At 39.2% G+C, this 13,312-nt stretch overlaps 1 protein-coding gene across 2 annotated transcripts in view; it reads right to left on the bottom strand.

Annotated features, from left to right (window-relative positions):
* Positions 1-3,132: 3,132 nt before the first annotated feature.
* LOC117450140 (copine-9-like) overlaps positions 3,133-13,312 on the bottom strand; it is a 155,273-nt gene continuing 145,093 nt past the window's right edge. For both annotated transcript variants that reach the window (XM_071203849.1, XM_071203848.1), the window contains one exon: positions 3,133-3,874. In XM_071203849.1, coding sequence (XP_071059950.1) covers positions 3,692-3,874 — 183 coding nt within the window. In that variant the 3' untranslated portion in view covers positions 3,133-3,691. The remainder of the gene's footprint in view (positions 3,875-13,312) is intronic.

Below are 13,312 nucleotides of genomic sequence, written 5' to 3'. Positions count from 1 at the left end.
AGGAATGCAAACTCTATTGCAGTGCTGCGCTGAAAGGAGCGTTGTTGAATTGCGTTATCTGGATTCTTGCTTTGGTGATGGCATTCATTCTCGCTACATTATATACCTGTCTGTGATGAACGCCCTGTTATACCGTGTTTCTGTACAATATCAATGGTTTCTATAGCTGTGACGTCATAATGATGGTATTAAGAGGTGGATTCATTCAGGTGGGAAACTACTGATGGTGTGAAATGCATTGATGTTTTACAAAACAGTTTGTATGTCTAAGTTACTTCTGAGTCAGGAGTAGCAAAACAAAATCAGAAACTTAGAAGTGTGTAGTAATTTTATGATACCCTCATGCCTTATAATTGAAATTGACACAGTTGAAATAGACACGGTGAATAGCCTCTGCTACCTGCTAGAATTACATATTTATACTTAGATATCTCCTCGAGTAGACATTATGCATTATCTTTCTAAGTGCTCATTTTTCATTATACCCTATGCTCTGCCACTTTCCCTCTCCTACTACAGTAGAATATAGGAATAAAAGATAAATCCCACTTGTTGTGAGACGACGAGGCTCCATTACAAATAAACCTATTTTTTGCGTATCAAGTCATGCGGGGGGGGTTTTCCTTTCAGCGAGGGCCCCACCCCGTGCCGATCACGGCCCCACATCGGTAGGGGTGTCCGAAAATGATGTGCTACATCTGTATACACAAATTCAAAAGGACATTGTTATCACAGGCCATTGTATTTGTGTTCTCAACTCTGGCTTTTCCTAAAATTACTATTCACTGTTGTCCCGCGGTTTCTGCTCGCGTCCTTATGAAAACTCACAGCAAAACAATTTGAAGAAAGAGCTGGCTTTTTGTGTGTGTGTGTGTGTGTGTGTGTGTGTGTGTGTCACAAGAGAGTCACTCTTGTTGAATTTAACTTTAATGATGGATGTGAAAGAGCTTTTGAGAGCCAGACTGGGGAAGGAAATGTCTTTGCTAGTTTTCCGACAAAAACATCATTTTTTTTCAGCAAAAAAATGTACTTTTTATCAATATGTATGTGTGTGTTGTGTCTAAGCACTGTGTGAAGGTCTGTAATAATGAACACGTGACCGGAACCCCCCAATTACACCCCCGCAAACACTTGTCTCCCCTCTGTGTGACTTCCACATCACAATATTCCTCTCGTCACTAATTCATCTGGTCGGATTAATCCGGGGGGGTTTCAAAGTCGGACACTGTGGCCCCCTCAAACAGAATCGAGACAACTGCAACCCCCACTCCTGCAATATTAATGGATTTGTCACTCCTGTTATTATTCTTTGATGGATTGTCATTCGGGGGATAACCTGACTCAAATGTTGCCACTACTGTAGGTTCCAATTACAGGGGTTGTAAACAATAAATATGATGTCGGTGTGCAGATTGTTGAAATCTGAGTCCCATGTTTTGCACTGGATTAGTTCACATTTTGACAATCGTTATGAGTATGCTGAATCAGATAGGCCTATTAGCAGTTCTGTTTACAATGTAGTCACGGATGTACATACAACGATAACGGACCACTATGATACTGGAGACTACCTACAAACCTGAATGTTCTTGAAGATGACGTTACCATATAACATAACGAAATTGTAAATAAGGGTTTTAGGGAGTTTCTCTTCTTACAAATAGTTTTAGTTTTTTAATTTACTACTACAGTTATTTGAAATGTAATTGAGAATGGCATATAGTCAAATTGGAAACTAATTGTGTAATGTAGGTATATATAGTGAACAATAACATTTAGGGTTGAAGATCCAATATAGACATCACTTCAACCTCTTGTGGCCAAATGATTATAACAAAAACAGAGACTGAAACAAAATCATGACCATACACATTTCTTTTGAAGAAAAAGTATTCTGGCCAAACCTTTGGTTCCAACTTGGTTGGTTAAATGCAGTGTTTTGACTTCATTGCAAATGAATTGGTGTTTACACACTATGGACACGGAGATACTGATATCTCCTGAAATTGAGTCAAAGTGAATCTAAAACATGTGTATTGTGTTTAAGTGATTCATGACTTGCAGAAGGAGAATAATGTTATATATAATATATATATAATAATATATATATAATAAATTGCGACAAACAGGCATTAGAAGTATCTAAATTGACGCCATTAGCTGCATGTCACATCCACTGTTGCAGCTCTAACTGTTGACGGTGGAAATAAGTGGAACAAATCAACACACACCAAACTACCCAGGACGCCACTTCTGTCCCTCTACACCCCCACCCCCCCCCCACCCTTCAACTCTTCTTCATCCCCTGGGAAGGCGCGTCTCAAAGTTCCAAAACCTGAACGGATTGTTTGCCAGCCTCTATTTCAGTTTCAAGAGATTTGAAACTGCTTGACAATAACGATGATGGTATACTGTAAATCACAAACACCTGTCCTCACAACGACCAGTCTCTCTAATGTGTTACAGTCAGAGCTCGGCCAAAAATACCCACAGAGCACCTGATGCAAGCTGGCATCTATTGCTCATCAAGAGCTCAGCTTTCATTTGGGGACTAGCTTCTATTCAATTTAGTGTCTGGCACTTTCTTGGACTCCTGCCAAATGTAACTGGTGTCAAGACTTGGTGAGGACAAGGACAAACGAAAAAAACATAGCATTGCTTTCAAAGTCCCTCAGGAGGGAATGAACAGACACATCTGAAATGTCAAGCTGTGAGTGATTGTCATTGGGGAGCAAGAGGGGGCAGTTGTGGCTCAGGCTTACTGCTCTGTAAAGTAAAGCAATGCTATGTAACAGGGTGAGTTAGAGAAGGGGAGGTGAAGAACAGCAGCGGGTGAGTCAAGGATGAGCGCCCGCTGCATCGTATGGTACGCCCCCCATCGACGATAAGACAGGAAGAGGCAAGTCACGGGTCGATCCTTCCGCTCCTTTTGAAGTGACAAAAAGGCGCATTCACACTGTGGTACTTTTCCCACAAAGGTTCATGCGAACTTAGTTCATGAGAACTCTTTTATCGCATTCACACCAAAAAGAGCCGGTACTACACAATTAGTTCATGCGAACCTTTTTACCCCCTCGAAAGTTTCGAGCGGCTCTTTTGTGAGAAAAAGCTATATTTCTGATTGGCTGGGCGGATTGCAAACCACGCCCCGTAAAAACTCCCAAAAAGTTTTGTGAAGCCGCCATTTTATTATCCTCGCATTACCATTATTAGCATTAGCATTAGCCCAGCGCAGAAATGCAGAGAGACTAACTTATGGCAACACAAAATAAAACATGGGAGCGGTGGAGATGAGGAGGTGTCGGCGTTCTGGCGATTTACTCGGAAGGCTTCAGTAGAAGCTGCTGGGACTCCCAGCAGCTTCTACTGAAGCCAGTCTCCAACTCCAGGGACTTTGGGCGGCAGTATACGCCGTGAAGTGGTTTGCGGCCTGCCAGTAAACCCAAAGCAGAAGAAGAAGAAGTGACGTCAGCGGCTTCATTTGCCTCATCCTCCCCCAGGGACTTTTTCCGGTGTGAACGCGATCTGTACTTAGTTCATGCGAACTAAAGAGTTCGCATGAACTAAGTTCTCATGAACCTTTGTGGGAAAAGTACCGCAGTGTGAATGTGCCTAATGACTGTATGAGAGGTGAGTGTAGATAAGCAGAGAGGGGAAGAGAGAGTCAGGGTGGAGAGGCAGAGTGTGGGAGTCAGATATGCCGATGTAGCTCCGGTAGAGCCGAGGTGGAGAGGGCCGGGCGCGGCTCAACTCCTCGGCTTTTCATGAAGGACAGCAGCTGGTCGGGGATCTCGGCCAGGACGTCTTTAGCCAGCCGCGCCATGCTCAGGACCTGGTTACCAGATCTGTCGATGTAGTCTCTGAACGGAACAAACTGGAGAGGGAGGGACAATAGTTTAGATTCATTTTGTATGGTTTGTATTATTGATAAGATCCCTGTTTTAATAAAGAGTTTCTGTTTGGAGGCATCATGAACAAAGGATAAATCGAGTCTGTGTCACAATGTAATTTCAACAAGCCATTATTCAGACAGGAAATCCATCCTCTTTAGACAACCTTTTCTAATGTGCAATATGGCTTCATTAATTCTCACTTAAGCGCTTGGTTTGATCGATCATACAAGTCTAAAGAATCTAATTGTTATGGCTTCAGTGAGAATGTTATCATTGGATGAATTCCTATTTTGAAGATCCAAAGCTATTCATAATACATAAAGAAGACATAATTATGTTCATTTCAGGTTCATATTTGTTTTTTGTGCCAGCTCCTCTTTTCACCCTCTGTCTGAAACCAGAGCCCAGTCTGCTCTGAATGGTTAGTTGTCCAGCTCTGTTGAGATTGGTCAACTGCTTAGAGATGTCCCGCCCCTTAGCCTATCACGTACAATGTGTTGGAGCGCTAGCCCTTTAACTGCCAGCACCACCATTTGGTAAAGCACATTTTGTGTCTTGATATCTTGTTGAAAAGCAAAAACTTTTGTAAGGTAACCATATACTTTTTGACATATTTTAGTGGCAGGGCACTGACTGAACATAATTAGATAACTTGATGCAAATTGTTTGTGCTTATTTGTGGCCAATTTTTTTGTTATATTGTAAACTGTATTTAAATAATGTGTGGGCAGTATGCATGTTGGTATGGATGTGTGAGCATGTTTAATGTGTATAAGTTTATATAGATATATATTTATTCGTTTTATGTGGAAATGCACTGCGAGAATTGCTTTTTTTAAATGTCGTTTGTACCTGGTGCGATGACAATAAAGGAATTCTATTCTATTCTATTTGATAAAAAAAATGCAAAAAAAAAAATGTTTCCATAGCTTTTTTCTTGGTCCGGCAGTAAAGGGCGAGTTACATGATGATGATGTCACTGTGTTAGGGAATTCAACAAAGGAGTCAAATGGAGACGTTACAGGCAAGGGGGCAAACCATTTAAATGCAGCAGGGACAATGCACATTAATGAACACTTTAAAACAAATGCAAATAGTGTAAATATGCCGGATTTTAGCTTGGAGCTAATTTCCATCCGCAGTCCCTCACATAAAACATTTAAGAACATGACAATTATACACATAGCAAAAACAAATACATGGTATGCAAAAAGTGCAAAAGAGCAAGAGCAGCACACACAAGTATTTACCACATGGCAGTACAATATAGCAGCAACAACATATAATGCGCAAGATAAGATACAAGAGCTACCTAAAGTGCAAGAGGAGATACCCTTGTATTAAAGTGCATTTAGCGGTGATTGCACGTCGGTGGGCTTAGATATGTCTTCATAAATATGTGTGAACATAAACATAATTTGTGTGTAAATGTAAATGTAAAACACCATCCACAAATGCATTTAAAAGATTTGCAAAATCACAAATACATTTTCAAATGTAAAACGGATCTGCAAATACGCAAAAATATTTTCTCAAATAAAAAAAAAGATCTGTGAATACTATAATTAATTTACAAATAAACAAAAGGAATTTGTGAATATCTCTTTAAACATTGACAACTTTCGATCAGGCATTTGTGAATCCATTTTGTATTTGTCGACCAAAAATGCACTTGTGGATCTAAAATCTCTGCTTGTGGATCGTCTTTTTACACACACAGAGTTTTGAGACAAACTTTCCGCCGGTTTTCGGCCAAAATCTGCTCGTGTCACTCGGTTATTTTTTCGGAAACCACGTGATGGCCTGCTGATGACGACATTTCCGGATTTCCAGGTTTCAAAGTAAGAGCATGATGATTTGTTTAATGTGCCGTTTTTGTATTACTTTAATGAACAGCGGTACGTTAGGTGCATTCTTTATCACCATCATGTTATAGTGATACAGTTAGTTTGTGTTAGTTTATTTGTTCAATACAGACTATTTCGAGCACATTCGTATGCATTGATGTTGAAGTAGACTACTTAGGCTACGCCACTTTCGGGTCCCGGGGGGCTGTATACCTCTGGCAGCGAAAGTAGCCCCAGAGATAACTCTTTCTTCATATTTTGTGTGCATTCATTCAAGCGGGTCAAAGTTACAAAGCACTTCCCATCTTATTAATCGGCCTAGTTTTACCTTACCAGTGCAGTGGTAAGGTTATCTGTAGAAAAGCACCGTATTTAGGTCAGCCTTTACAGTAAGGCTACATTAAATGTTGTAATATTCATCGTGTTTCTACTAGTATATTCCTGTTTTATTGCTTTTATTTGTATTTGTCACGATCTGTCTTTATGGTGTTTTGTCTTGTCTATATCTGTTTTTGGTTTTCTGTCTGCGTTGTGTTTTGTCTTGTTTAGATCTGTCTGTGGTTCCCTGTCGTTAGTTTCCCTGGTGTGTCTGATTACCCAATTGTGTTCACCTGTGGCCCCTGTGTTTACTCCTCCCTCCTCACCTGTGTCTTGTTTGTGTGATTAGTCTTGTGTGTATTTAAGTTCTGGTTTTTCTGTCTGTCTTTGTCGGTTCGTCTTGTGTCATGACTAGTTCGTCGGTGAGTGTTCTGTTTTGGTCTTTGTTTATCACCTAGCCTTGAAATAAAGGAATTTTCACTTTATTCTGCATTTGGGTCCTGCCTGCTTCACACACCGTGACAGTATTGGGTTAATTTAGAAATTGCTTCAGTTTATCATCATAACAGATCAAAAAGTTCCGATTCATTTTACAACAAATCAAGGAATGATGCACTTCTACAAACAAACAACAATTAAAACATTTAAACAAACTACTAAAAGTATATGAACATTATTCAAGTTTACAGTATCTTCCATGGACGCGGAAGGGGGGTGCTGAGGGCGCAGAGCTCCCCTGTCTGAATTATTATTTGACGGTTATTGCTGCTCCCGCTGTGCATAATCTGTGTAATATGTAGCCAACAAATTCCACATTGTTGGTAAAATAATATTTTGGCCTGCCTCGAATGTTTTTTTCTGTAGCACCGGACAATTCTACCTCAATAATATAATACATTAACCGTGTTTACGTGAACCTCATGACACTCGAGGGGACGGCAGGAATGTAATTTCCCGTGTTCAGTGAATGCAACAGAGGCAAGACACAAGACCAGAGAGTTGCATGGAAATAAAAGTGTGCTTGTGTCATTCAAGCCCTCTGTTTGTGTGGGTGTGTGTGCGGACATGGCGCATTTAGTGTGTGTGAGAGGGGGGGGAGAGAGAGAGGGACCGGTGCCAGCAGCAGGGACCGTGTTGTTAGCATCTGGTTAGCTAGCTGCACTAACGTTGCTGTTGGTTCCACACCAAGCTGGAGGAGAGTCCTCTCCTCTCAGACTGAGAGGCTCAGGTGAGCTAAAGGACTCTGAGTGTTTAGTTCAGGGGTCTTCAACTAAAATTCAACGAGGTCCAGTTAGAGAAAATGTCCCCATGCAAAGGTCCGGAACATCAAAATGTCTAACTTGCTTCATGAATTAGTGTGATATATATTGAAGTGACCTGTAGCTTTATCAACGTCTGCATGTAATCAACAACTGACTGCCAATCAAATAAAGAAAGTACAATTCAAAAACAACTATATTGTCAATTAACAATACTTAAATACTGTGGATATGTGTAATGTTCCTCTCGGACTGCATTTACAAATAAAATAGAGAAAATAAATAAAATAGCTTTTGAAAATATGTGCATCTTAAAAGTGCTTAATTTTAGATAAATAAAATAAAGTGTAGCAGCAGCTTGAGAGTCCCTTTTTCTTTGTTAACCGTTTCACATCATGACTTAACAGTTTCAGACGATTATAGAATAATATCAGTCTTTACACACAATTTAACAGTTTTAAAGTTTCTCTTTCTTTCCCTCTTATATTGCAGTCCCTCACTCACTTTTTTTAAATTCAGTGTAAGAATTGAGCTCGAGCTTGTCCTGCCAGGAGTTTGTAAATCTGGGCTGAAATGGTGTCAGAGCCATTCTCATACACATGCAGGTGCTCATTGGTTACAGTGATGCAAACACAGGTATGGTGAAAAAAGAGAGCACTATTCGAAGCAGAAAAAAACAGCGTAATATACCATCTGACAAAGGCCTGTGCTATAATGCTTCAATTAACTGGCTATTCTTTATAATATACTCGGATCAATAGGAGACAGAGATGTTAAGTTCAAAATCAAGGGTTTTTATTATTATTTACAGCAGGGGTGGGGAACCTTTTTCCTTTCAATTTTTATAACATCCTCCGAGGGTTTGAACCCAACCTCTGTTTAAAAAAACTAAAATCACAGCCCATTAATTTGGCCTTTCTTTCATTCTGTGCAAAGAAAAAGCAACCTCTTAATCCAGATATCTCACCATGACTCACGTATGCATGCATGTGCACGGTGTGGCATGACCACCAAACAGAAAGATATGGACACAAGATGTGTGCACATGTATTAAGTATCCTATCCATGTGAACATGATTTAAGCGGGGGGGGACCTAACCTCCTCTAGGGGGGTCCGGGGGCATGCTCCCCCGGGATTTTTTTTTTTTTTTTTTAAATATTGAAGTTAAAAGCATCAATCTGGTACACTTTGAGAGCAACATTAAGAGATCTATGGATACATCTCTCAACACCCATATGATACAGAACTGTAAGCATATTTTTCTTTTTGGATATTTTACAAATCACTCATTTTAAACTCTATTCTTGTTATTTTTAACAACTTTTTTATTACTGTCATATAGTATTTTATACCTGTTTTTCATTTAGTCTCATTAATAACTATATTGATCATATCAAGGTTCTCCACGAATTACATAAGTCACCCAAATCAGCGTAAAAAAAGCGGGAGGCGCCGAAAAATCCCCTATTAATGTATTGATTATAGCTCCGGGTCCGTATAGGTCGGCGTCCGGATCCGGACCGCGGTCCGCCTGTTGCCGACCCCTGGTTTAGATAGTTAACTTTAGTCTAAGTTATCTCAGTGGGTCTCAAACGGTTTGGTCACAAATTATTCAAAAGATTATTTCTGCGGCACACAGATATGATCATTAGTTATAAAACAAATAAGAGAATACAGGAAAAACAGTTATGAAATACTATATGGCAGTAAAACAAGAATACAGTTTGAAAGGAGAGTGATTTGTAACATATCCATACAGAAAAAGAACATCTGATTACAGTTGTGTTTCATCTGAGTGTTGAGAGATGTATCCATAGATCTCTCAATGTTGCTCTTAAAGTGCACCAGATTGATGCTTTTAACTTCAATATTTAAAAAAAATCTTCCCAGTCTTTTATCAATGTTAGTCAAGCAAGTCTCAAGTCCAAAAATGTGCGACTCGAGTCCCCACCCTCTACGCGTCCGTAACTGTTATGTTTTTTTTTAGCCATTTTCTCAGTGTCTCTCTTGTTTCCTCACACGTGGGTTATGTTTTTTTTTTTGGTCGGTAAGTCTTTAGGGATTTCTTGAGTGTCCATTTGTCATTTCACACCAACATAGCTGCAGCTGCCCCGGCCGAGATTTACTTGACCGACATACGATACAACCAAATCCATACGATCCATAAGCAGAGATTTTGTGAACATATTTTGCGTATTTGCAGATCCGTTTTACATTTGCAAATGTATTTGTGAGTTTGCAAATCTCTTAAATGCATTTGTGGATGGTGTTTTACATTTACAAATCACATATGTACACACAAATTATTTTTATGTTCACACAAATATTTACGAGACAAATCTAAGCCCATAGACGTCTGTTTGTTTCTCAACCATTATTTTAGTTGACCTTTAAAACTATTGAGAGTGGGAAAATCCCGTGTCTCAGTTGGGAGGCTATTCCACAAAGAGCTGCCTTTAACGGAGAGTACATTTTGTCCAAAAGTGGTCCGTCTATGGTGGACTTCACAGTCTCCTCTGGTTTCTGACCTAGTGCAGCGTCCAGTGTGTTTTCTGTGGATGAATTCCCCTAAGGGAGGGGGGCCAGTCCAAGTAAACATTTATAAACAGAACACATACTTTTAAAAGACTTAAAATTGTCAAAACTCAAGAAATTGTGTTTTCTCAGGATGGTACAGTGGTGGTATGAATTTGGCTTTCTGTCAAACACCTTGATAGCTCTCTTGTACAGCTGTTCTATTTGTTTCAGGTTTGTGGCACAAGCAAACCACCAGTTTTTAAAACAGTATTCAATGTGGGATAGAATCATGCAGTGGAGGTATGACTTTGCAGCATTGACAGTTAAGAAGGGTCTGATTTGTTTAAAATGTTGTAAGTTGAATCTAAGTGCAATTAATAAGAATAAGTGCAATTTAAACAAAAATATACAAACTTGGAACAAAAGAAAATGCAGGTTTTACTACTTAAAAAAGCCAAATAATTATGAGTGCTGTTGCATTTGTTTCAAATGAGCTAAACCCTTTGAGTACTACAATTGTTTTGTGTGTGTGTATGTGTGTGTGTGTGTGTTAGCGTGTGTTAGGTTTAATGGCAAAACAGGTGTTTTTTTTTGTATTCTGCAATGGATGAAAAGGAGGCGTGTAGCGTAGTGGTCGTGTGCGTGTGTTCGGATCAGGGAGGGCACAGGTACAAACCCCACTGCAGTCAGCATGTCGTTGTGTCCCTGGGCAACACTTCACCCCAAATTGCTCCTGTGGGGATTGTCCACAGTATTGAGTATGTAAGTCGCTTTGGATAAAAGCGTCTAACAAGTAACATGTAATAATGATTACATTCAGACTGTCTACTAGAATTATTGCTTGATTTTAATGTTGACTTTTGCTATATAGTATAAGCCAAAAAGCTATAAAAAAAGACATATACAACATTACATAATACTTGACAGGATTTTTACCAAACAATTATCCACAATGCCGGTGACATATTTTGCCCCTGGTTCACGAGAGGGAGTTGAAAGTAATGTTATTAAGGAAGAGAAGTGTTTTCTGATCTCTCCCCGGATGCATCACTGATGGATTTTTAAACTTATCTTGCTGCTGAAGCTTTAATTAATGACCATCCTGAGCATGAGGGCTGCCTGCCCCCACTTCATCTCACAGTGAATCCCCTTAATCATTTTCTCATTATTTTCATCTCTATTTGAAGGTTATTTGTGCTCCCAACTTTATTATGGGAGACAATACAGACACACGTTGTGTCCATTTGTAATGTTGCTCACATGCTGTAGTTTGGGGTTGTATTTACATTTTTAGTTCATTAATGCCAGTGGCAACAACAAGGTGAAAATATCTTTTGAACAGACTGAACTGAAACAAATCCTCTTCAACTATTAAGTTAAAATTGGCTTGATAACATTATTTTAAAGTCTTTTTTTCCTAATGGATGAATATTAATTTAAAAATATGATGTTTTTTTAAAGTTTAGATATGCCATGTTGGAGGTGATGCGAGACTTACCAATTACCTAGGACTCAACATTTGAACACATTATGTAAAAGCCCTTATTTTTTGGATACTAAATACAAGATCATATTTAAAAACAACTCTTTGCTATAGAGGTCTGAGGAGAACAATAGAGTAGTACAGGAATGAGTCCTTAAACCCAGAAATGACTCAGATTTCCACTACCGGTTGCCTTGTTTTGAAGTAAATATTTTTTTTGTGCGTGGTTAGAAGCCTGAAATAAGATCTGTGGTGAACACAAGCTGAATATAATCTCAGAAGCTGTTCAAAGTTGCTTAAACTTAATCAAACATAAGACTAGCCACCTTTAGCTTAGCTGAGTGATGTAGTCCATTACTTTAGCATTTTACTTCTGGCATTTGCATTTACGCTTCAAAAATCACATAGTTGTGTTAATATGGAGATCATCCTTCCGAACAAAATGTGAATCATAAACGTGTGTTGGACACAGATCTTATTTTCTGCAATATACTGAAATCCAATGGGGAAATTCCATTGCTTTTTGCAGAGGGAGCACTTGTGATGCTAACTTTCGGGTCAGCAAAAATACGTCATCATTGCACCACTCTATATGACTTTAATATTAAACAGGAATTTCAATGCAGGGGAGGCAGACATTATATGTTATTAAAAACAACAAGAATACATGGAAACGTTGAATGATTGCACTTTTTTTTGGCAAAGCAAAATCATTATAAAATGAATGTCATAATAATGTAAAAGGCAATCCAGGGATTACTGTGAGCAAACAAACTACAAACAATGAGTTTTGCTATAGGTGAAATTAAGTGTGGGGGCAGGACTATGATTAACATTATGGAAAATATGATGGCATTATCAATACAGCATCAATACTTGTTTTTAAATGTTAATATCCTAATTGTTAGCTGTAATTTGCCCTTCGTAGTGTATATTTGACAGATAGTCTTCAGATATATATATATTTCACTGTCATTGTATATTTACTTATTATGTTTTAATTCTATTTTGAGATTATATTTAATGTTTATGCCTGTTTATTTCGTACTCCTTTTCATTTTCACATTGTGTGCATTGCCTTGTTTGCATGATGCTTTATGTGTCTACTGTGATGTGTCTACTAGTGGTGGGCCGTCAGCAAGGCCTTCTCTGCTGGCCTAAACACTATCAGAATCAGTGACTAACCTTTTAATATCATTTTTTTCATGAACTAAAATATTTCCAATAGTTTATACTCTTTATTGTATAGCTTTTCTCTGTGTTGCACTGCCTCCAGTAATGGTTGTCAATGTTGGAGCTTGAATCCAATCATATTGAAGTCAGAATGTGTTGCTGGGTCAAAGGAATCTGCCTAACGGAGCCTACACACGGCGGCGTGCGTTGACTCTTCAACGCTTCTGTCCATTCACTTTGAATGGGGTGACGTCACGCTTCGCTGAACTGCATTGTGGGAGCAAAGCGTAGCTTTTCTCGCGGTGCTCGCAGCAAAAGTAGAGCAATGTTCTACTTTTGAAGCCTCGATGGAGGCGTCAGCCAATCAAATCCCGTTTATGCAAATCTGCCAGTACAAGCGCTAGCCAATCAAACCGTGTGTATGCTGGGAGAGCCAGATTGCAGTTAATTTCCTCATATGCCAAAACATGGAGGAGAAAATAATCGTAGCGGTAGGGAATCACCCGGTGCTTTTTGTTCAGTCCCTGTTCACCTACCGGGATACAAACCGGAGGAGCCAGGCATGGAGGGAGGTGGCAGAGACAGTGGGTGAAACTGGTAGGTTTTCGCCTGTTTGGGGAGTTTATATCTAGTGTACTTCGTTTGAATAGACAGCTAGCAGACATAGACAGTATTTAGCCAGCACGGAATGTTGCGTAAAATAGCACCATAGACATTAATGTCATAAATGTTCATCATATAAAGTGTGACATGTAAAACCTTTTATGCAATTGACAGGAGATATTCATGTGATTGGTTGTTGGTCGCGTTGCTCGCGTAAA

This window comes from Pseudochaenichthys georgianus, chromosome 7 (genome assembly GCF_902827115.2).
Source record: "Pseudochaenichthys georgianus chromosome 7, fPseGeo1.2, whole genome shotgun sequence".
NCBI lineage: Eukaryota > Metazoa > Chordata > Actinopteri > Perciformes > Channichthyidae > Pseudochaenichthys > Pseudochaenichthys georgianus.
The sequence above is the reverse complement of the archived record's forward strand: the minus strand, read 5'-3'. Positions and strand labels throughout refer to the sequence as shown.